This window comes from Pipistrellus hanaki (genome assembly GCF_964339955.1).
Source record: "Pipistrellus hanaki genome assembly, chromosome: 11".
In the NCBI taxonomy this organism is placed as follows: domain Eukaryota; kingdom Metazoa; phylum Chordata; class Mammalia; order Chiroptera; family Vespertilionidae; genus Pipistrellus; species Pipistrellus hanaki.
In genome coordinates, this window is record NC_140513.1 from 39553816 (window position 1) to 39578764 (window position 24949).

The window sequence follows — 24949 nt, forward strand, 5'->3', positions numbered from 1 at the left end:
TTCTCCATGGTTAGAGCATCAGACCTCACACCAAAGGGTTGTGGTTCAATTCCTGGTTAAGGGCATGTACCTGATATGCAGGTTTTATCCCCAACCTGGTCAGGGTGTATGGGGGAGGCAACCAGTCGATGTGTCTCTCCCACATCAATGTTTTTCTCTCTTTCTTTCTCCCTCCCTTCCTCCCTCCATCCGTCCCTCCCTTCCATTCTCTCTTAAAAAAAAAAAAAAATCAATGGAAAAAATATCCTGGGTGAGAATTAACAACAAAAGGAAAAAAAAAAACATAAAAAAATAAATAGGAGTTTATAGTATTATTTAAAATTATAAAGTCATCAATAGGGGAAATCAAAATAATTTCCAAAAACAGGAGAGGAAGATAGGCAGGAATGCTAAGTGTTATAGATCCCTCACTTTAGCAAGATGGGGACAGCCACCAGGAGCACTAAAACTAGCAATGAGTTTAAATGGTTAACCTGGAGAGTGTAATCAGGTTTGGATGCTAGAAGAAATGCACTAAGGTCTAGTTATTATTTTTTTAATATGTTTGTATTATTTATTTGAGAGAGAGAGAAAGGGAGAAGGAGACAGAAATATTGATGAGAGAGAAACACTGATGAGCTGCCTCTCAGGATTAAGCACACAACCTGGGCATGTACCCTGACCAGGAATCGAACCAGTGACCTCTTGGTGCATGAGCATGATGCTCAATCCACTGAGCCACACTAGCAGGGCTAATTGTTCTTCTTAATAAAAGTAAAAAGGCTTATGAGTTTTCCTTTCTAAATAAAAAGGTAATTTCCTCTTAAAAGGCATTAAGGAAATTATAAAATGTCACAATGTTACTATGATGTGTACATACTAGTATATGTATGCGCCATATATATATATATATATGTTTAAAATATATACACAGTGTGCATTATATAAAAAATATTTTATATATATATAGACATAAAACAAGTGGTGACTTATTTATTATGCCCCAAATCACACAACTAATAAGGGGACCCCAATCAGATGCAGGTATTATTAAATCTATATTCTTTCCCCTCAACATGTATAATACCTGCTAATACCCAATGTCCATTTTTAAACTATTCCTTTCTCTTCAATAAAGAGCACTACAAGGCAACCTTCTGGTGTCCTCATGGAGAAATCACAGCTAGTAAGACCCAGTTCCACCCCTACCCCAGCCTCTTCCACCCAACACTTTCCACCCAGTCAAGCACTCACAATGAATGAATCTAACTTGAGAACCCACTGGATTTTTCATTCTTCAACTGAGTTGCCATAAATAACCAAATGTTTAAAATGAATTTCCTTATTTTTTTAAGTAGGTTTTTTTTTTTTTTTTTACCTGTTATAAAAGTAACTCCTGGAGGAAAAAATATCACAGTCCGATAGCAGTCACATTCTTGATTATATTGTGAACAACAGAAACTAAGTTGTGCTACGTAAGCAGAAAAGGAATTTCTTGTGAGGCTATTTGGTAGCTCACAGAATCCACAGGAACCAGGATCCGAAGCCCAGGAAGGAGCCAAGGGAAGCTGGGTGCTGGGACCTCTACCAAGGTCACTCACTGGTGGCCAGCCTCGGACACCGGTTGCCTCTTTTCCTTAATGAATTCTCAGCTGCCTGGCTATTGTGCATCAGTGGCTCCAGCTTCAGAGTCCCGGACAGGAATTCCGTGGTGGGAGGTCACGAGCACTCTGGCCGCGGGCATTTAGAAGTGTAAGCATGTGGGTGTTCCCCGACTCTTCCCTTCAAGGAACAGTAAGATGAAAAGCACCCGAGTGGCTCAGGAGTTAACTGGATCCCCAATGGCTTTGCGCAGCAGCCCACCTTGCCAGTCTAGCTCACGTGGACTGTTAGATGAGGGGTAGGGGCCATTTTTTAGTCTCTTTGGATAATGAAGCTCTACCCTAAATACTATATATAATCTTGACGTTATGGGAGAAACTGATACATAATATTTTTAAATAGTTCATTTACCTCTTCCATTCTCAGGCCAGAGTGCAAACCAACAGGGCCCCCAGCTGATAGTAAACCACATATGCCACCCAAAAACATCACCAGGCAAGAGCCTTCATTCTTGGTGCTATAGAATATAGGTGTCCTTGTATCAGCTTAAAAGTCCTATTCTTCCCATTGTTCCAAACGACAAGAAAAAAGTAACAATAGCTCAAATGACTACTTCCTAAGCAACCGAAATCATAGGCAGAATGTCTGGCTGGGCTTTCACAGTGGCAATGTTTACCAAATGTGCCGCCAAAGAAAAATATTTTATCAAGACAATTTCATTTTCTAACCGAGGTGCCTAGACAATATAAACATTGAGGTCTTTTCTTGAACCGAGTCTGTGATTTCTAAACATTTTATTAGAATAAAAAGGGAATAATATCTAGAAGAAATAAAAACATCCTTTTGAAAATGGAAAATGTGCGGAAACCGGTTTGGCTCAGTGGTAGAGCGTCAGTCTGCGGACTGAAAGGTCCCAGGTTCAATTCCGGTCAAGAGCATGTACCTTGGTTGCCGGCAAATCCCCGGTGGGGGGTGTGCAGGAGGCAGCTGGTCGATGTTTCTCTCTCATCGACATTTCTACCATAGCTCTCTATCTTTCTCCCTTCCTCTCTGGAAAAAGTCATTAAAATATATATATTTTTTTAAAATGGAAAATGTCGCTGAAACCGTTTTTGGTTCAGTGGATAGAGCATCGGCCTGCAGACTGAAGGGTCCCAGGTTTGATTTCGGTCAAGGGCATGTACATTGGTTGCGGGCACATCCCCGGTAGGGGGTGTGCAGGAGGTAGTTGGTTGATGTTTCTCTCTCATCAATGTTTCTGGCTCTCTATTCCTCTCCCTTCCTCTCTGTAAAAAAAGGTCATATATATATATATATATATATATATATATATATATATATATATATATATATATATATATATATATATATATATCTTTATCTTTTTAAAAAATGGAAAACGTTTGCTCTTGATGGAAAATCCACAACCTGGAATACTCTGCATGCATGCACACGCTAAGCATGCATAAATGTATGCACACCCTAGCTCAATCCCAATCATATTAAGAAATAGCTGCCAACATTTGCAGACTATTCTCCAACATTCTTATTTTTGTTCTGGGCACATGAGTATTTTATCATTATAAGCAAGAGAACCCAATGAATGAGAGCCACCAATTCTGCACTTGAGTTTGAAGGAACTAGGTCAAACTGACCTGACCCTCGTTAATTCAAAGGAGTATGAAACCTGAGGAACCACTGAGACAATTACCAAAGAGGGAGCACAAAGGTAAGTGGTTCTCAAAAGGAAGTAAGGATTCAAGTGTCCCCGACTGGTGTGCACCCAGCAGCTCACACCCAGCACAGCATGCCTCCCAAAGGGGCCTGAAAACACCAGCCAGCCCCCTCCGAACCTCCACCGCCAGCGTGCTCCCCCTAGCCACCCTGCAGTTAAAACGGGAGGAATACAAAGCGCCAGAGAACAAAAGCAAGTGAGAGAAATGTAAGACAAAAGAAAAAGAGAAACTGAGAACTCACCTAGGACCTACATTTCTCATTGACTCCCAAATTAACTCCAAGGCCAACAATACCGAGTACGGAGCACATTGATCCTGTGGATACAGGATGAAGAAGACAGACAACACCTTCACCCTCAGGGAGCTGACTATGTCTGGGGGAGACACACGGTCACTAGCGGTCCATAGGCACACAGACTAATGACAGGCGGGTGAGGCCAACAGTCAGGGCTGGGGCCTGGTAAGGGGCAGGGTGGTCAGGGAAGGTCTCTTCCCAGAAGTGAGGCTGAGCTGAGCCCCAAACAAAAGAAGCCAGCCAGGCACACGGCTCGAGGAAGAAGGTCCCAGGCTTACGTAAGGCAGTCTGGCTGCGTTAGAATCAGAAGGTGCTCCCCTGGGCAAAGGGTGGGACACCAAGGGAAGAAGGGCTGACCTCTGACCAGCCATGCCTGGGTCTATGAGAACACAGACGAGGTGCCCACTGGCTTTTCTCACGGAGCCCAGCCTCTCACACAAAAACAACAACAACAAACAAACAAAACACCATCCATTGGTGCATTCTCTAACTCAGGGATAGGTGGGGATGGACAAGAAGTATAGTATCGACAAAGGGTGGTGGTGGTGGTAGAGCCACCCCTTGGTGTCACAAGATTATCCCATCTGTTCAGAACAAGACTTACACTCTGGAAAAATAAGTGATTTGCACAGAGTTATACAGCCTTTGGGGGATGAGCTAGGACTCAAATGAGGCATGTGTGACTGACATGTCTAGTTTCTTTCATTCTATCACACAATCTTTCATCTTTCAACATAACAAAAACATTTGGCACAGGTTATATGATATACTGTTAAGATTCAAGTGGACTGAGGATTTCTCCATTTATGATATTAACTAAGGCTCAGATGATCTGTTGAAATCCTCAGAAAGTTTTCCTGGATAGAATTCCTGTCAATTAATTTATCTTCTTTATAAATGTATGCTGATTATCATTTCAAAACAATCTCTGCATGACCAATAGGCTCCTAACTGATGGTAATACAGAAATATGACAGAATGCTACTTAGCAATTTTAATTGATAGGTATTATAGACTCTTCATATGTGAAAACAGTATTTACTGATATTAACTAAATTAACTTACTACCTATCTATATATATAAGCCTAAGAGACCAAATGACTGGTCGACCAGTTGCACTGACCACCAGGGCTGCTCTGGTGATCAGTGTGCTCCCACAGCCAACCTCCCACAGCCAGCCACCTCCTGCAGTGCCCCTGCCCCACTCCCACCCAGCGACCCGCCAACCTCCGCAGCCCTTCCCCCTGGCTGGCCGGTGCCCCCTTAGGCCTTGTTCGCTGCCCAGGCTGAGGGACCCACCCGTGCATGAAATTTGTGCACTGGGCTTCTAGTTAAACAGAAAAAGCAGAGCACAACATAGGATGTACAAACTGGTTACAACTTTGTGACCAAGTACATACACTTGCCAACAAAAATGAGAAATAATGTTTTAAAATGTAATAAAGAGTCCTAGCTGGTTTGGCTCAGTGGATAGAGCCAATGGACTGAAAGATCACAGCTTTGATTCCAATCAAGGGCACGTACTTCTGTGGGAGGCAACTAATCAATATGTTTCTTTCACACTGATGTTTCTCTCTCTCTCTCTTTGCCCCTGTCCATTCTCTCTAAAAATCAATGGAAAAATATTCTTGAGTGAGGATAAATTAATTAATAAAATGTAATACATGAGTATAAAGGTCATTTTTATTGTATTTAAAGTTGCTTGAGCCCATATAATAAATGTATAGGGCATCTTTCCAAAAGAAAACAATGTTTAAAAATTAATGTATTAAAGGAGAGCTTTCTTGTTTTGTTTATTTACTCATTCTTTATTGTTGAAAGTATTAATGTCCCCTTTTCCCCCCATTGATCCCCTCCAGCCCATTCCCCATCCCAGCCCTCAGTGCCCCATTGTCTTTGTCCATGGGCCATGACTATATGCACACCAGGTCTTTGGTTGATTACCTCCCACCCACCCACCCAGCCTCCCCTGGACCTTCCCTCCAAGATTCTGTTCTCTGTTCTATGCTTCCATGTCTCTGGATCCACTCTGTTCATCAGATTATTATCATTACTTAGATAAAAGGAGGGCTTTCTTAATATCTAGAGTACATACTCATATTCTCTTCACCGGGTGGAATTTTTAAAGTATAAATAGCATTAGAGATTTTCTGATTTTAATTTAATTTAAATACCCAAGGTTTCTATTACTGAGTATTTCAATACTGACCTCATAGAAAAAATTATTCTAAAACCAAATATTTTTATAAACACTGAACACCATCCAAAATTCTTCTGCAGAAATTGTAAACGTAGGGAGTTGTTGCAAAACAAGCCTCAGGCACTGGTAACATCTGCCACAGAACTCATCCAAAGCCTTGTTTCTGCCTATCCTGATGACATATTAAAATGCTGCCTTAGTAATTTACTCCTTCCAGAAATAGTACAATAGTTTCACTAAATGCAATAATAGATGGGCTGGTAAAATGTCACTTAAATTGTCTTGTGGGCCTGAAAACTTTTTTTTTTTTTTTTTAAGAGAGAGTGGAAGGTAAGGGGAAAGACAGAGAAAAAGATCCATGTGAAAAAGACACATTGATTGGTTGCCTCCTGAACACGCCCCAAACAGGCGTGGGGATTGAGCCTGCACTAGAGGTATGTGCCCTTGACTAGAATCAAACCCATGACCTTTCAGTCCAAGGGCCAATGTTCTCACCATTGAGACAAACCAGCTAGTGTGGCCTGAAAACTAATTTTTCAGGACCATCAACACAATACAGGACTCCATTTTTCTTTTTTGCTTTTTTAAAAATTTTATTAATTTGAGAGAGAGAGAGAGAGAGAGAAGGAGAGAACATTGATCTACTATTTCACTTATTCATACATTCATCAGTTGACCCTTTCATGCATCCTGAATGGGAATCAAACTGAAAACTTTGGTATATTGTCACAAGGCTCTACCAATTGAGTCACCAGCCAGGGTACAATCTACTTTTCTGATTTTATTTTATATTGTGCTTCTTCTCCTTGTAGTATTTAAGAATCTAATTAGTTTTGTATTTATTATCCACACCTAGCAAGCACTCGTCTGTTCAAGATAAACTGTTAAGTATATACGTAAAATGATGAGAAAATTATTTAACCCTATTTTAAACTGGATGGGAGGAAATTCTAAAATGAAATGTTATATAAAAAAATTTTTTAAGTATACTTCAAATTGAATTTCCTAGACCTTGTACTTCATCCTTGAATGTTGGCAACTTCATTAGCAATAAAGTTAAAACTCAGCAATATATGTCTATCTATTATATAAAAGCCTAAGCAACCGTTATGACCAGATGACCAGTCAGTAGTTATGACATACACTGACCACTAGGGGGCAGATGTTCAATGCAGGAACTTCACCCTGGTAGTCAGTGCATACCCACAGCCAACCTCCCAAAGTCCCTCTCCCTGGCTGGCCAACCTCCTGCGGTCCCTTCTCTCCGCCAGTCAGTTCCAATCAGCCCTGATAGCTGGCCAGGCCAAGTGACCACACCCATGTACGAATTCGTGCACTGGGCCTCTAGTCCTCTATAATAAAACCCTAATATGCAAATCGACCAACTGGCAGAACGACCGGTCACTATGACACACATTGACCACCAGGGAGCAGATATTCAATACAGAAGCTGCCCCCTGGTGGTCAGTGTGCTCCCACAGGGGAAGCACCGCTCAACCAGAAGCTAGGCTTATGGCTGGTGAGCACAGTGGCGGTGGCGGGAGACTCTCCTGCCTCCGCTGCAGGCGGGCAGTAAGGAGAGAGGAATCCTGGACTGCGAGAACCTTGGGCTGTGAGAAGGATGTCTGATTGCTGGCCTAGACCTGATTGCTCCATCGGGCTTAAGCTGGCAAGTAGGTATCTCCCAAGGGGTCCCAGACTACAAGAGGGTACAGGCCAGACTGAGAAACCACCCCCCTCTCCCAGGGCATGAATTTTGTGCACTGGACCTCTAGTATTATCGTAAAAATATATTTGTGTGATAAAGAGAGAATATAGAAAATCTAAGCAAAGAAATTTTGAGATTGTCCAAGCAGAGCATTATAACAATAAAAAAATTATGTATTTATGATTAATATTGAGTTTTGCTTCAAAATAATATGGAGGGTTGGGGAATGGGTAAAGCTGAACAAGACTATCTAGAAGTTAATATGCAATTATTAAAGCTGGCTTATTGGTACAGAGAGTTTATTATATTATTCCCTCCACTTTTATATCTGTTAAAAAATTCATATTAAATGATTTTTTTTAATTATATCCTTACAATAGATCTAATTCTGAAACAAGAAACACTTATTTAGCATTGGATACATAAGAAACTTAGAGTCAATCAGAAAACTGGCAAAATACGTTACTGTTATGAGAATATCTGAGTTCTAATATTGTCCATCATTAACTTATTTTTTGTTATTGCTAATCCTTACTGGATGATATTTTTCCATTGCTTTTTAGGAATGGGAGAAGGGAGGGAGAAGGGGCAGGGGAGAGAGAGAGAGAGAGAAAGCGAGAGAGAGAGAAACATTGATGTGAGTGACACACAGATGGGTTGTCTCCTGCATACGCCTAGACAGACCGGAGCAAGAGATCAACCTGCAACCCAGGTACATGCCCTTGACTGGGAATCAAACCTGAGACCCTCTGGTGTGTAAGCAGAAACTAGGGCATCATTAACTTCTTTTATAATACATAAGGGAGCTTTAGCATTTAATGGCTTATTTAATAAACTTCATAAATAGCACCTTTTACAAAGGGTAAACATTTATAAGAACAGTACATACCAGAAGTATCATAGGCCGTTTCCAAGTTGTTAATCCTATGATTCCAGAGAGTATCACCTACAAAGATAAACAGTATCATAAATCTGGAAAAGGGACCAATTCCAATAAACTAATACGCAGTCTCTAAAAGTGTATATATTTTTAAATACTGACATTTCAAAGCCTCCTAACTCAAATATTTAATATTCCTGCTGATTATATGAGCCCTCATAGATCTCTTTGGACTATCCTTTCAAATTCAAGGCCCTGAAGCTTTTTTATTGATGGTGTATTCTTTTCTTAAGGTCAATGAAGAACACAAACAGAAATTGGTCTGTCCTCTGGTTAGTGAAGGGATTAGTATTTCTGATCCAAGCTCCCTGCCCACAGTGGCACCTAATCAGTTGCCAGAGTCAGCCTCAAACGATGCCCATCTCACTGTAACCCTCTGCTCAGGTGGGTGCCCATCTTTACAGAACAAGCCAACTCCCCTACAGAGTCAACCAGGCCTTCAGGATCTTCCCCGGCCTACCTCTCAAACATGGTTTCCATGTATCGTTGCCCCTTCCACCACACACCTTCCTTCCAGGCACAGCTATCATTCCTCAGACTGGCTCGGCTCTAGTCATTCCTGGGCTTTGTGCTGCTTTTTGCTGCAATGCCCTCTCCTCCCAACTCCCCTTCAAGCTGCCTGAGAGCTCCTATGCATCCTGCAAAACCCCAACTAACAGTTACTTCCTCTGAGAAGCTTTCACTAATCCCACCACCCCACACCTGGAAGCCCTCTACATATAATTTTAATTTCTCCACAAAAATCTCTGTATTGCATCTCTGTCTTGCCTACTAACTGTGAATTCCTATCTTGTCTCTCTGAATCCCCTGCTCCTAGCACAGTGCCTGGCACATGACTGGTGACTAATAAATGTTCCTGAGCATTTATTGCACAAAGAGGGGGGGACTACAGTGAGAAAGAATCTCGTGTTATAAAATGACACTTCAATAAGTAAAATAAAATGCTCAGTAAAGAGGAGCCAACATTTTTGCAAAAATGTAAACTGAAAACCAACATCAGCCCTTTGAATAACACAGTTCACTAAACAGTTAGAAAAGAATAGTCAAAGTAATTATTCACCAGGGACATTCTGATGCCATTTGAACACATCTCCCTGTGTGCAATAAGGTGCATCGGCTGAATGCAGTCATGAGAGAATTTTCTTTCAAGTGCATTTTATACCCAAATCACTCAAATGCACCATTTCACAATTACTGCAAGTCAGGAAGGATTTGGCTATGTTGCTTCAAATTCAAAGCTTACAGTACTGCTTGAAATACTCTCTAGTCTCCATTTACTGACTGGGAGCAATTCATTCCACAATATCAAACCAGCACAGGTAAAGTCTACCCACTAGACTCAAGGACCAAAAACCAAACATGGGCAGATAAGCAACAATTTCTTTTTATCCTATCGATGTTCAAAGCTACTACCAGCTGTCTGCCCACCAAGCACTATATCCTTGTAATCATCTTAAATCAAATAGCATATTTTCTCATTCAAAATTTTTTAAAGTATTTTTTTATTGATTTTAGAGAGAGGAGGAATGGGGGAAAGATAAAAACATCAGTGATGAGAGAGAATCATTGATCAGATGCCTTCTGCACACCCCTTACTGGGGATCGAGCCTGCCACCTGGGCATGTGCCCATGACCAGAATTGAACCTGAGACTCTTCAGTCCACAGCTGACGCTTTATCCACTGAGCCAAGCCAGCTTGGGCCTCTAAATTCTTAACTAGACACATATGGGTAATGTGTATATATACAAATGCACAGGGGTATAATTTTTACCATAAAGAAATGGGTCATGAAAGATACTTTTCCTCCTCTTCTTTTTCCCTCTCAATAAATATTTCATGGAAATTCTTCATGTTTATAGGAATAGCTCTCATTTATTTCCATTTAATGGCTACATAATATTCCTTTGTATGGCTGAAGCTAATGTATTCAATAATTTCCATATTCATGAGTATCTACTCTATTTCCAGTGTTTTGGCCTCACAAACAATGCTGTAGCCAACATCCATGAACATATATCCTAAAAAACAGTGTTTTTTATTTCTGCTGGATTAAGTCCCAGGAGTAGGCTGCTAAGCTGGAAGGGAAATTATATATATAATAGCTCATGACAGATACAATTGTCATTTCAAATGAAGGATCTCTGGGACAAAAGAACTAAGCTAATTTTTATTTCTTCTCAACCCCCCGCCCCCTTTTTTTTTTATATATTTTGGAAGGGGAAGGTTGCATATACGAGTAACAAACTAACTTTAAAACACAATTTTAAAAATATGTACTTGACAAACAAATATCAATCATCTAAAGATACTTAAGGGAGACATTTATAAGCTTATTAAACAATAAAAAGAACTTAAATCAGTGGTTCTCAACCTTTCTAATGCCTCGACCCTTTAATATATTCCTCATATTGTGGTGACCCCCAACCATAACATTATTTTCGATGCTACTTCATAACTGTAATTTTGCTATTGTTATGAATGATAATGTAAATATCTTTTTTTTCCCGATGGTCTTAGGCGACCCTGCTGGCGACTGCTGCCATAGAGCCTAAGACCATCGGAAAACACAGATATTTACATTACAATTCATAACAGTAGCAAAATTACAGTTATGAAGTAGCAACAAAAATAATGTTATGGTTGGGGGTCACCACAACATGAGGAACTGTATTAAAGGGTCTCGGCATTAGAAAGGTTGAGAACCACTGCTCTAGAGGGAATTAAGCTAAGTGATATAAGTCAGATAGAGAAAGACGAACACCCTATGCCTTCATTTATGTGTGGAATCTTAAAAAAAAAACAAAAAAAAAAAACACTAAACAAATAACAAGTAAAACAAAACAAAAACAGATTCATAGAAACGCAGACCAACGGGGTAGTTACCAGAGGGGAGGTGGCTGCGGAATGGGTGGAAAGGGGAAGGAAAATACAGTAGACATATTGTGGTAAGTTTGCAGAGTGAGAGATGATTTACTAGAATTAGTGGCATGATTACAAGGTAACAGATAAAAATGTTGAATCACAATATTGTACACCTAAAACTAATATAATTAATATAATATTGTACACCAACTATAATTAAATATTTTTAAAGACTGGAAAGAAACACATTCAGAGATGTTTCAACTGGGAATATGGGTGTTTTAGATTCTGTCTGAATTTCCCAACATTTCTACAATAAACATATTTCACTTTAATTTTTAAAAAAAGCAGGCAGAGTATGATTTACCTCTACCTCCCTCAGCAGCAGTAGAAACTGGAGCTCCAGAAGGGAGTCAAGAAAATCCCTTAACAATGACCATCTATAGCGCCCATCTATAATAATAAAATTATAATATGCTAATTAGACCGGATGACCTTCCCGATGACCTTCCGGACAAAAGCTGGGGCTGTGAGGGAAGCCCAGGTCCTGGGTACCAGAGGGAAGCTGGTGCCAGCAGCCGGAGGGAAGAAAGGCCTTCTCTTGCACAAATTTTGAGCATCAGACCTCTAGTTACACAATAATACTATTACTTGTTTAATTGTGTTTTATGCTCACTGCAATCTCATGAGGTCTTAGATCTGTGAATAGTCATTCAGATACGTAAAGGGTCCTCAAGGCACTCAGTTATGGCAAGAGTCATGAGTAAATGAATGGATGATGAACAAATAAATAAATAAAGGTCAAAAATAGGAGACAAGCTTACTCAAAAATGACCATGGAAGCCTAAACACATTATTCACTTCTGTGCTTCCTAAAAGAGTAAATCAACAGCAAAAGGCAACTCCATCAGCATTCTTTCCATGCAACACAAGATGCAACTTGCTCTGAATGAACAGGCAAGAACCTATTTTCTGACATCAGATTATCTCTTTATTATTAGAGTGAGGTTTATTATAATTTTGGTTTTATTCACTTGCAACCCATTCCTTTGAGCTTCTAGAAAAAAGCAGATACCTACCTCTCTCTCTCTCTCTCTCTCTCTCTCTCTCTCTCTCTCTCTCTCTCTCTCTCTCTCTCTCTGCAAAGAAGGATTCTGAGATGCTCCAGACAGGAATCACTATTACCTGATACATATGGTTAATGTGTCTTAGTTTTTCAACTTAAAAATTAAATCATTAATATAAAAAGCATACAATTCTACTTTCCTATTATTTATTTATTTATTTATTTATTTATTTATTTATTTATTTTTGTTAACCCACTATCATACCGTAGGACAAAAATGTTCTGGATTTTTTATCAAAATTGTATATAAACACAGAGATAAAAAGAGCCATGTTGATAATGTCCCATGCTTACCTTATAAATGAGCACATATAATCAAACCTCTCATAACCTAACTTGTTATGACTTTTACCCTGGCAATTAAAAAAAAAAAAAATGTGTATGTGTCATTCTTCCTTACCTGTCCAGCATGATTCATTAAAAAAAACTAAGGAAGCCCGGCCACAGTGGCTCAGTGGTTGAGTGTCGACCTATGAACCAGGAGGTCTCAGTTCGATTCCTGGTAGGTCACATGCCCAGGTTGTGGGCTTGATCCCCAGTGGGGGGCTTGCAGGAGGCAGCCCACCAATGATTCTCTCTCATCATTGATGTGTCTATCTCTCCCTCTCCCTTTCTCTCTGAAATCAATAAAAATATATTTTTTAAAAGAAAAAATTAAGGAAGTATGCAACTGGATATTTTAATGTATACATGATGGTTACCAGAATGCCCCACAAAAACTAGCCTGTTCATCTTACTTTAATTGCCTTGATGTTTAAAAAACATTGATAGAAATTCTAATATGTGCCAGGCTGGTGCCATGCCCAAAAGGGAACCACTGTCCTAAATGTTTTCTACAATAATTACACACTTACATAATCAATTTTGAGGTAAAAAAAAATCATCCCATTTTATACATGAGTAACTGGAGCTAAGAGGCACAATAACTTTCTCAAAAACTTACAGTATTTTCCGGCGTATAAGATAACTTTTGAAATGAAAAAAAGCCTGCTCAGATTGGCCAGAGTCAGAGAGGCAGTCTATTAAAAAAAGAACTGGTGTTGCCTCGGAAGTGAGGGGTAGTCTTATACAGCAAATATAGGCCTAAACCTATGTTTTAACTGTAAAATTAGGGGGTCGTCTTATACGCCGGAAAATACGTATTTTTCTTCTTTGCTCAAAAACGTATAAATGTAACTCTGCTGTCTTGTAAAATAAAGGACTAAAGAAAAATAAAAACCGCATCAAAAATTATATTTAAAACTAGAGGCCCGGTGCACGAAATTCATGCATGGGGGGGATGTCCCTCAGCCCAGCCTGCACCCTCTCCAATTAGGACCCCTTGAGGGATGTCCAACTGCCCGGGTAGGCCCGATCCCAGGCAGTGGGACATCTCTCTCACAATCCAGGACTATTGGCTCCCAACTGCTCGCCTACCTGCCTACCTGATCACCCCTAACTGCTTCTGACTGCCAGCCTGATCACCCCCTAACCACTCCCCTGCCAGCCTGTTTGTCCCTAACTGCCCTCCCAGCAGGCCTGGTCATCTCTAACTGCCCTCCCCTGCAGATCTGGTCATCCCTAACTGCCCACCCCTGCAGGCCTGGTCCCCCCCAACTGCTCTCCCCTGGAGGCTTGGGTTCCCCCCAACTGCCCTTCCCTGCAGGCCCAGTCACCCCCAACTTCCCTCCTCTGCCAGCCTGGTCACCCCTAACTGCCCTCTCGTATAGGCTTGATTGTCCCCAACTGCCCTCCTCTGCTGGCCTGGTCCCTTCCAAATGCCCTTCCCTGATGGACATCTTGTGGTGGCCATCTTGTGTCCACGTGGGGGCAGGATCTTTGACCACTTGGGAGCAGCCATCTTATGTGTTGGAGTTATGGTCAATCTCCATATTACTCTTTGATTAGATAGGATATAGGTGTGGAGCATGGGCGGGGGCCAGCTGGTTTGCCCTGAAGGGTATCCCGGGTCAGGATAGGGGTTCCCTTGGAGCATGGGGCAGCCTGGGCAAGGGGCCTGTGGTGGTTTTCAGGCTAGTTATGCCCCCCAGACGACAAAAGAGGAAGCCCTGATACCTGGGATTTATTTATCTTCTACAATTAAAACTTTGTAGCTTGGAGTGAAGCCAAGCCTTCTGCTTGCTCTGTGTTGGCAGCCATTTCTGTTGGGATTTATTTACCTTCTATAATTGAAACTTTGTAGCCTGGAGTGGAGGCCTAAGCCGGCCAGAGCTGCCTCCATTGCCGGGGGTAACCCTAGTATCCTGCTCTTCTAGCTCCGTAGCTGCTGCCATTTCTGTTGGGATTTATTTACCTTCTACAATTGAAACTTTGTAGCACTGAGTGGAAGCTTAGGCCAGCAAGGGCTGTGGCTGCAGCCATCTTGGTTGGGTTTATTTGCATATTTGCTCCTGATTGGCTGGTGGGCATGGCTTATGGGTATAGCGGAGGTACAGTCAATTTGCATATTACTCTTTTATCAGATAGTATGCTTCTTAACTATTAAAGTAGTATTTGATAGTTTTGATTGAAAAAATGTATTTATCATTGTCTAACCATTAGAAACTTTAGAACTTTTGCATTAATTTCTCCTTTGGATCATTCATTCATTTTATGTTTTGTCATTTCAATTTTTTTTTAAAGAAAAGGTTAACCTTAAGATTCACCAATGACTTTCTTTGTAAAGAACTGGAATCTCACCCAAGAATCACAGACTCATGGAATGGGTGACCATGAGTACAGGTCAGTGACTCCAAGCAGGGAGACATGAATGTAGGCAGACAGGAAAGGAAATTAGGGCTCCCAGAGAAGAATCAGAAACAATAACCAACTCCTCACCACTTTCTAAAACACCTCCCAAGGATCAAATATGTCATCAGAGTCCAAAATCCTGTGTTTTGAAGTAGGAGATATAAACCAATGCAAATCTCTCCTCTTTCATTAAATCTAACACAGTGCGGCAGGCTGTGTCTCCACTAATCCCAGTGGGATCTAAAGTTAACTACATGTTCCCCCAAATCAGGTGCCTGGACGGTGTGGCCTGAGCATGGACATCAAGATTGTTTCTCTGCCACCCACATGGAGTCAAACTTGGGGTTGTTTTTAAAGTGGCTAATCTCTGAGCTTCATGAACTTTGGTAATAATAATAGATTGAGTCATTAACCAAGAATACCAGGAAGAAATAAAATGATCACAGGATGTTCAAAAACAATGAGTACATGAAAAACACTCCATCCAACCTGCTGAAATTTTGAAAAAGAGTCTTTATAGGAACTGTTCATTCTTTTTTTGAAGAAGAAGAAAAAAATTTTTTAATCCTCATTCAAGGATATGCTTAAAGAGAGAAAGGGGGGGAGGAAGAGAGAGGGGGGGAAGGGGGAAGAGAGAGAGAGAGAGAGAGAGAGAGAGAGAGAGAGAGAGAGAGAGAGAGAGAGAGAGAAACATCCATCAGTTGCAGCTATACCTGCCCCAGTTCTGCATGTGCTTGGACTATGGATCAAACCCATGTGCCCTGACCAGAAAGAGAACTGGCAACCCTTTGGTGCATAGGACAACACTCAACCTACTGAGCCACTCTATCAGGCTAATTCTTAAGTATATATTAAAATAGATAAAATATACCTTCAAGGTTCAGACAAGTGAAGGACACCTCAAAATCTCAAGCTCAATGTGAGAACCCTTACAGAGGTGTACATGGAGCAAATACTCTTGAACTATGCCATGTTTAACAAAATAGATCTTTTAAATAAATATATTTAATTTTGTATCAAGCATACAAGCAAAATTTTTACTGAAGCCAAGAGATTTTCCCATTGAATTTGCTACAGCAGATTATGGCACGTAATGGTCATCCACAGGTTGAAATATGAGGATATCCTTCTACTGTGTTCCCACGTGGGCTTGAAGTAACCTTAGACTTAAGTTGGCACTGCTACTCAACTACCAAGTTTCACAGACCAACACAACTTCTGAGTGACAAACAAAATGTGGCATATCCAAATAATAGAATCTCATTTGGCAAGAAACAGGAATGAAGTCCCGATACATGTCACAACATGGGTGGAATCTTGAAAACATTATGCTAAGTGAAAGAAGCCAGTCACAAAGGTTGTATGATTCCCTTTATATTAAATGTCCAGAATAAGAAATCCAGAGAGACAGAACATGATTAGTCCGCGGTTCTCTAGGAATAATGGTGTCAGAGGACAATGGGGGATGACTACTAATAGGTTCCAGTTTTTTTTTTTTTAATTACTAATTTGAGAGAGAGAGAGAGACCAGTTCATTTGGTTCACTTATTTATGCATTCATTAGTTGCTTCTTGAATGTGCCCTGACCAGAAATTGAACTGGCAACCTTGGCATATCGGGACGACACTCTAATCAACTGAGCTGCCAGGGCAGGGTTTATTTTTGGGGTGATGAACATTTTCTAAAATTGTGATGATGGTTGTACAATTCTGTGAATTTACTAAAAGTCACTGGATTGCATCCATTAAGTGGGTGAATCATATGGAATGTGAATTGTATCCCAATGAAGTTGTTAGTTTAAAAAAAACCAAAAAACTTCTACAGTCTTTACGTCATAATTTTTAAGCTTTCTACCATAAAAACTTTAAATTAGTTACACTGTACTATTAAGTCCCTTTCTTTTGGAAATATGTACAGAGGTATTTAATGGTTAAAATTATACCTGGGATTTGCCTTAAAGTAACCCAGGGGGTGTTAAGAAGAAGAGGAAAGGGGTGTGGCCCTATGTGGACAGCTACGGAAGCTGTGGGTGATGGGTAAATGGAGGCTCATTATACTATTTTCTCTATATTTGTTGAGATTTTAAAATTTCATAATAGCTGGGACCGGTTTGGCTCAATGGATAGAGCGTCGGCTTGGGGACTGAAAGGTCCTGGGTTCGATTCCGGTCAAGGGCATGTACCTTGGTTGCGGGCATATCCCCAGTAGGGGGTGTGCAAGAGGCAGCTGATCGATGACTCTCTCTCATCGATGTTTCTAACTCTCTATCTCTCTCCCTTCCTCTCTGTACAAAATCAATAAAATATATTTAAAAAAATTCATAATAAAAGATTAAAACTGAGAGAGGTTCTTAAGATTTCCTGGCCACTTCTAGGCCCTCTCTCTCTCTCTCTCTCTCTCTCTCTCTCTCTCTCTCTCTCTCTCTCTCTCTCTCTCTTTTGTTTATGTTTTCTATTTTAAAATAAATGCCTCTTAAAAATATTTACAGTTGAAACAATGCAATGTCTGAGATTTGCTTCAAAACAATATAGATAGGTAATCTGATAAAGGGACTAGGAAGTCCGATGGAGATAATTCCTCCCCCGCTTGGAAGACCCATCCCCCGGAGTTACCGGCACACACAGACCCAGCAGCAGGGCCAGGAAGAGGCGCCGAGCAAACAAGTGCTGGACCTGGGGGAGGATGTATGCGGTGGCTCACTGTGTACTGCTTGGATAACCATAACATTGTCCGTAATGCAGAGTTTAAAAACCACCACCACCTCTCTCACATACACACATTCAAAAGGTATGCTACCGGTGAGGGTGAGACTTCTTTCCTAAAACTCCCAGAGAGTCACGGTACCCAACACGGACCTCAGCATGCTGTTCCAGAGATGCAGTATCTGTTGGTTCTGATGTCATTTTGCAAATTCTGAGGTCACACTCAGAAACAAGCCACACAAAATAAGAATAACGAGTAGTTACAAGTTTGCATGCAGAGTTCGGAGACAGGGGGTAGGAAACGTCCCTATAGAAGAGAATTTAGTTCCAAATAACTGATGCTTTCCCTGATCTGGTTTCCTGGGTCGTGGGGTCGTGGAGGCAAGGACATACCCAGCCAGCAGGCCCAGGGAAGAGCCTTCATCTTCAGGCTGATGGCCATATATATATATAATTTTTTTTCTTTATCAAGATATTACATATGTTTCCTTATTGTCTCATTGCTCCCCCACTCATGCCCTCATGCCCCTGTTGTCTGTGTTTGGGCTTATGTACATGCATACAAGTCCTTTGGTTGATTTCTCCCCCTTACCCCCACCCTCCCCTACTTTCTCTCTGAGGTTTGATGGTCTGATCGATGCTTCTCTGTCTCTGGATCTGTTTTTGTTCATCGTTTTATGTTGTTCATTATATTCCATAAATAAGTGAGATCATGGACTTTTCTTTTCTTTTGTCTTTTTTTTTCAAATACTTCATGAACTCCAACTGTGGTTTGGGTGATATCTAAGTACATTTACCTCTAGAATAATTCACAATAGCACACCTGATTTCAGTTTTTAATTTTAGAAGGGAATAAAAATAGTTTCCGATAATCCTAAACTAGCTATCTTTGAGAGGACAAGCGATTATGATTTTACTAAGAGCAAATCCCTAAAGAAATGGATGCAAGTTTCATTTCTGGCCTGTGGCAATTAGGGAAATGAAATGCACCCACCATTTGGCTGAATTCAGTCTGGCACACGGACTAAAACCCATAATGGGCCTCATGCCTCCTCCTGGAGTTTAAAGAGCACTCAGCAGGCGTGGGATCCTTTGTACCTGATGCTCAGACTGACCTCGTTACCACCGCATGGGCCGTGCCACGGAAGATCGCCCAGCATCAAAGTATTTCAAAGGAGAGCAAACTGGCATCGGTTTAAGTATGAAATGTCAGGCCAGGCTCCAGGTACGCAAGGTTCTTAATGTGCTTTTCAAACAATTACTTTGGGTTTAATGAGTTTCCTTGTATTCTCAGAATTTGGTCTTGAATCTGAGTATGTGTGGACCTGCCAAAGGAGCACACATTCATGGCGGAGCTTAGGCAAAACAACAGGCCCTGCCAGACTTTCCCATTTAGTTTGCTCCTAAAAGGGTCATTTACTTTAAAACACCCATCTTCCACAATCTTCCCATGAAGACCTGTTTCTAAGTCTCTCAACCCCAAGCAAAGCTCAAGAGGTCAGATGCGCTGTGAAATTGCTGTGAGGCAGGGAGAGTAGCCACCCGGTGTCCACAGACGATGGAGGCAGCACCTTTGCCCCAGATCAGCCTTTCCCGAGAGGCAGGGCCAAGCCCCTGAGGGGGGGCAGACATCTCCAACCCCTAGGCCAGCTCTGGGCTTTGACGAGCTCATGCATCATGATGGCTCGGGTTCTGGAGAATTAAATTCTGCACAGCAGCCTGTGTGGCTCCGGGAACCGCGTGGGGGCTTAGGGCCCTCCTTTAATGAGCAGGTACACAAGCTCGAGGTTACACACCTTGTCATTACTTTTGCACTCATCCCCCAGACACGTTTCACATCTATCCGTGTCTTAAAGGGGAACAAAATAAGTGACCTGACTCAGTCACCCTGTTACTTCATCCACCATACAAACACACCTACTATGTGCCAGGCAGGCGCTCTGGATACATCAGTGAACAAAATGTCAAAAATCCCTGCCCTCCTGGCACAGATGTTGTCCTCAAAGTTAACACTGGGTAGCCAAAGGAGTTTAACCATTTTCCTCCCACCTTCCTACCACCCGCTCCCATCCTTCCAATTTCCCAAAGAGCCGGGAGTCCTTCAGCCTGCAGGGAATAGACACTGCCCTGGTACAACCCAATTCATCCCAGAACTCCACGCTCTTGCAGGCTTTCCCCCCCCCCCCCAAAAAAAACTTCCAACTCGCCAGCAAGAGGGCTGTGCTCTCCTACCTGCAGACCTGGGCAGGAACCATACAATTTCACTCATGTGTGGAATATAAAACAGAAAGCAAGCGACAAACAATCCCGGGCGGTGGAGGGTACCGGGCAGAGCCCCTGCGTCCCTGGGTGGACCCTGCGGAGGGAGGGAAGGAGGGAGGGAGAGGGGCGCGCGGCACTCACCGAGGAGCCGGCCCAGAACGGGCAGGAGTTCTTCACCTGCGGGGAGCTGCTCAGTGACAGCGCCCCGAAGCTGAGCGCCACCATGCAGCACCCCAGGATCAGCTGCAGCAGCCCGAGCGACAGCAGCGGCCGGCCGGGCAGCAGCGCGGAGCTCGGGGCCACGGCGGCGGCGGCGGCCCGGCGGGAGGAGAGCGCGGGCGGCACGGCCAGCACCCCGGCGGCCGCGGCCGAGCAGCGGGGCCGCCCCGGGGGCTGCAGTGCGGCCCGGGGCCAGCGTGGCCGCAGGGGAGGCAGCGGCGGCTCCTGGGCAGCGGCGGCCGTGGCGCCCGGGCCCCCGGCCTGCGGCCCGCCCGAGAGCCCGGCCACCGGGCAGCAGGAGCCGGGGAGCACCACGGGCAGGGACATGGGCGGGCGGGCAGGGAAGGGAGCGCCCGGGGCTGCAGGGAGGCGCGCAGGACCCGGGAGCCGCGCACTGGGCACCGCGGGCCGGGCCGGGCCGGGCAGGGGCCGGGCCGGGCCGGGCCGGGCCGGGCCGGGCCCGGGGGAAGGGAAGGAAATGCGCAGCCCAACCACTTGCTGCTGCCGCTCCGCTGCTGTGGCTGCCCTGCCGCTGCCGGGCACCCGCCGGCCGCACCCACCTGCCACCCAGCGGGTCCGCCTCGGGCCGGCCCGGCAGTGCGCGCTCCCCGCTCACTGGCGCCCACACACACCCGGCGCGCCCGCACTGGGGCCGCGGGGCGGCTGCAAGGCTGCAACCTTGGGTCGCAGCCTCACTCTGGGCGCCTGCTCTCTGGTCCCTGGGGCTAGGAGAGGGCCACCGGGCAGCAGCTCTGGACAGCGTGCACTGGAGCCAGCAGCCCACAGACAACCTAAGAGTCCGTCCCCGCCCGCCCGCCCGCAGAAGCGCAGGGGATCCTCGCCCTGTTCCAGTGCGGACCCTGGCAACCTTTAATGGGAAGGAAGGCTCTGAACTCCCCCGCCCCCCCAGGAGGTGGATGCCCCGGTGGACGGGGCTGTGGGTGACCAGGTGAGGAAGGACTAAGTAAGCAGAGCGAAGTCACCGCTGGCGTGGCTTCAACAGAACAGGGCAGGAAACATGCAATTTCACTCGCGTGTGGAATCGAAAGCAGAAAGCAACAAACAAGCAAACAAACAAACAGCAGGAACCGGTTTGGCCCAATGGATAGAGCATCGGTCTGCGGACTGAAGGGTCCCCAGGTTCGATTCCTGTCAAGGGCACAACCTTGGTTGTGGGCACATCCCCAGTAGGGGGTGTGCAGGAGGCAGCTGGTTGATGTTTCTCTCTCATCGAGGTTTCTAGCTCTCTATCCCTCTCCCTTCCTCTCTGTAAAAAATCAATAAGATATATATTATTAAAAACAAAACAAAACAAAAAAAAAACTCATAGACACAGACAACTGTAGGGTGGTGACCAGGAAGGGGGTTGAGGGGCGGATGAAGAGACTCAGGGGAGTCAAATGCATGGCGATGGAAGGAGACCAGACTGTGTGGTGAAGCACACACCGCACTGTACAGATGATGTAGAATGGCGTTGTTCACTTGAAACGTACCTACTGTAATTAACCAATGTCACCCCAGTAAATTTAATTTAAAAAACATTATGCTAAGTAAAAGAAGCCAATCACAAACGACGACATATTATATAATTCCACCTATAAGAAACCTCCAGAACAAACACATCAATAGAGACAGAGTATAGATTAATGACTGCTTATGGTTGGGAGGATGGGGAGATTAAATGGGGGAAGGTGATTGCTAAAGAGTGTAGGGTGCTTTTTTTGAGGTGATAAAATGTCCTAAAATTGACGGTGATGGTTGCACAGCTCTGTGAATAAGTTAACCACCACTGAGCCCTAGATGGTTTGCTCAGTGGATAGCGCATTGCATGCAGACTGAAGGGTCCGGGGTCCAGTTCCCGTCAAGGGCACATACCTGGGTTGCAGGCTTCATGCGGTCCTGGCCAGGGTGTGTGTGGGAGGCAATCAATCGGCTCACATCAATGTTCCTCTCTGTCTCTCCCCTTCCCTTCCACACTCTGTAAAAGTCAATGGAAAAATAGCTTGGTGAGGATTAACAAAAATAAAAAATAAATAAAAACCACTGAATTGGACACTGTAAATGAGTGAATTATATCTCAATAAAGATACATGTGGCTTGCTGAAACCTGTTTGGCTCAATGGATAAAGCATCGGTCTGCAGACTGAAAGGTCCCAGGTTCGATTCCGGTCAGGGGCATGTACATTGGTTGCAGGCACATCCCCGGTATGGCATGTGCAGGAGGCAGCTGACCGATGTTTCTCTCTCATCAATGTTTCTAGCTCTCTGTCCCTCTCCCTTCCTCTCTGTAAAAATTCAATAATATATATATATTTATTATTTTATATATATATATATAAATTATATATATATTTATATATTTAATATATATATTCAATAATATATATATATATTTATTAAAATATATATATATTTTTTAAAGATACATGTGGTTTATACCTCCATAAAGCCCTTAAAATAAAGTGAGGGAGAATGTGTGGGAGAACTGACCCACCCTTCATGAATGTAGGTGAAAGTCCAGGGAAATAATTGTTGTTAATGGATTGTTTCGTGGGACCCAGCTGCCAGCTTTCCTCAAGATCAAAGCCAGACTTCAAGGAAAAATGCCCACCAACTCTTCCCTTCCCTGTACTTCCTTTTCTGTGCTTCGCGCACAAAGCCCTCACTGCTCAGGAGTCCCGGCTTTTTCGCTCAGGTTCCCCTGTCCCCCTCAAACAAGCTCCTGAGTTCCTCCCACGCTTCCTCAGAAACCCAGCCTGTCCGCAGATGCAGGAGGGTAATTCAGTGGGAGCTGCTGCTGAATCGCATTAAAGCCTGCTCCCTGACAACCTGCCTTCAGTTCTCCCTGTTTGGAAAGAAAAGAATGTCTCCAGTAAGGCACAGTGGGCTCATTTAGCATGGAGGCTTTGGAGCAGCTTTTCAAAGGGTGGCCCACGGGCCACAGAACCACTAGGGGAGAGTGTCAGAATGCAGGTTCGCTAACTTCCCCCACACCCACCCTGACACTCTGGACGAGGGGCCTGGGAACCTGCATGTTAACGGATTGTCCAAAAATATTAATGGGTGGAACCATTCAGACTCCAGAATTTTTATGTGGGACTGTGTATGTGCGAGACAACTAAGGGCAGCAAGTTAGCTGGAAGGGGAAGGCAGAGGATTTGGCTCAAAACCACATTTGGATGTAAATATGCTGGGGGTAGGGGCTCCGCTGGTCCCCAGCCAGGCACTGCTGTCCAGGTGAGTTTTATGCACAGGAAGGATTTAGACCCCTGGATTCTAATGGAAAGGGCGCCATATAGGAGCCAGACATCCTGGACTGTAGCCCTTCTCTGTGAGCTTGAGCCAGTTCCAAGAGTCTCTAGCCTCCAGCTTCCTCTGTCAGGCGCCAGTTTATGATGCTTCATCTGCTTGAGGCTGGGCCCTGTGGCCAGCTGGAGTCCCCGAGGCCGGCAATGTTGAAGTTCAGCTATTCTCACTGCCATGGCTTCTCAGATGACCAGCAAGAGAGCAGGATCCAAGAAAAGTAGGTGAATTTGGGTGTGGAATCGTTAAACATGCGGAACCAAAATACCCAGGAAAAACCCCAAAACTGAGGCTGCAGGTTCCATGGTCTCATGGTTTCCCCTGAGGGGCTGCTTTGTATGAGGACTGTGTTGGGGATATGCAGTGGCAGCTTCAATTCAAACATCACATTTCATTTTGCAGAGAAAGGACTGTGGAACTTTTTTTGTTTAATTAAGATAGAGAATGGAAGAAAGCAAGCAACCACACACTCCATTTTTCTGAAATAACAGTGCAGAGTGATTGGTAAGGATATTTAAAGCAACTGGTCCCAAGACAGACTTATTTGTTAAACAGAAGGGCTGTAGCCCATACTCCCCCCCCCCCCCCCGCCCCCACTGTTGAAATTATATACTTACAATGTCTTATAATTCAAATCCCACAAAACACAATTCAAGTCAACTGCCCTGAAAATTACTTCTGGCTTATGACTCTCTGGGAGCTGTATATCTTATAAGTAGGCGAGTGTGTGTGTGTGTGTGTGTGTGTGTGTGTGTGTGTAACTTGTAATATCAGAGCTCCCTGCAGGTTCAAGTTTCTGCAGAAGTCAAAGCTGTAATTCACCTTAGAGCAGAGACCATTCCTTTGTTCTGGGGCAATCGCTGGAACAGCCTTTTAGTTATGCAAATGTGAAGCCTAGACCCTTCGGAAACAATTATGTTTAGGAGAAAGTTGTACGATAAGAGGCTGCCTGCCTGGAGCAGGGGACTCAATAAGGGGCTCTTGGTCTGGGGTGCTTGTCAGTCTTTCCAGATTTATTTAATAAAAACTCCCCATAAGTTGGTGATGTCCTGGGAAGCTATGTCTCAGAGACCAATATACCTCTCTCTCTCTTCTCTCTCTCTCTCCCTCTCTCCCTCTCTCCCTCTCTCCCTCTCTCCCTCTCTCCCTCTCTCCCTCTCTCCCTCTCTCCCTCTCTCTCTCTCTCTCTCTCTCTCTCTCTCTCTCTCTCTCTCTCTCTCTCTCTCTCTCTCTCTCTCTCTCTCTCTCTTTCCAGCAACTTTTCATGGAGAAGAGGTCCTCAA

The 24949-nt window shown here is 43.6% G+C and overlaps 1 protein-coding gene across 1 annotated transcript in view; it reads right to left on the reverse strand.

Moving 5' to 3' along the window:
• The window catches only part of ENTREP1 (endosomal transmembrane epsin interactor 1), a 52926-nt gene extending 32135 nt beyond the window's left edge, over positions 1 to 20791 (reverse strand). Inside the window, exons 1-2 of the mRNA XM_084899517.1 lie at positions 20286 to 20791; positions 8411 to 8467 (exon numbers count right to left, since the gene is read on the reverse strand). Coding sequence (XP_084755643.1) covers positions 8411 to 8467; positions 20286 to 20690 — 462 coding nt within the window. The 5' untranslated portion in view covers positions 20691 to 20791. The remainder of the gene's footprint in view (positions 1 to 8410; positions 8468 to 20285) is intronic.
• Between the last annotated feature and the right edge of the window lie 4158 nt (positions 20792 to 24949).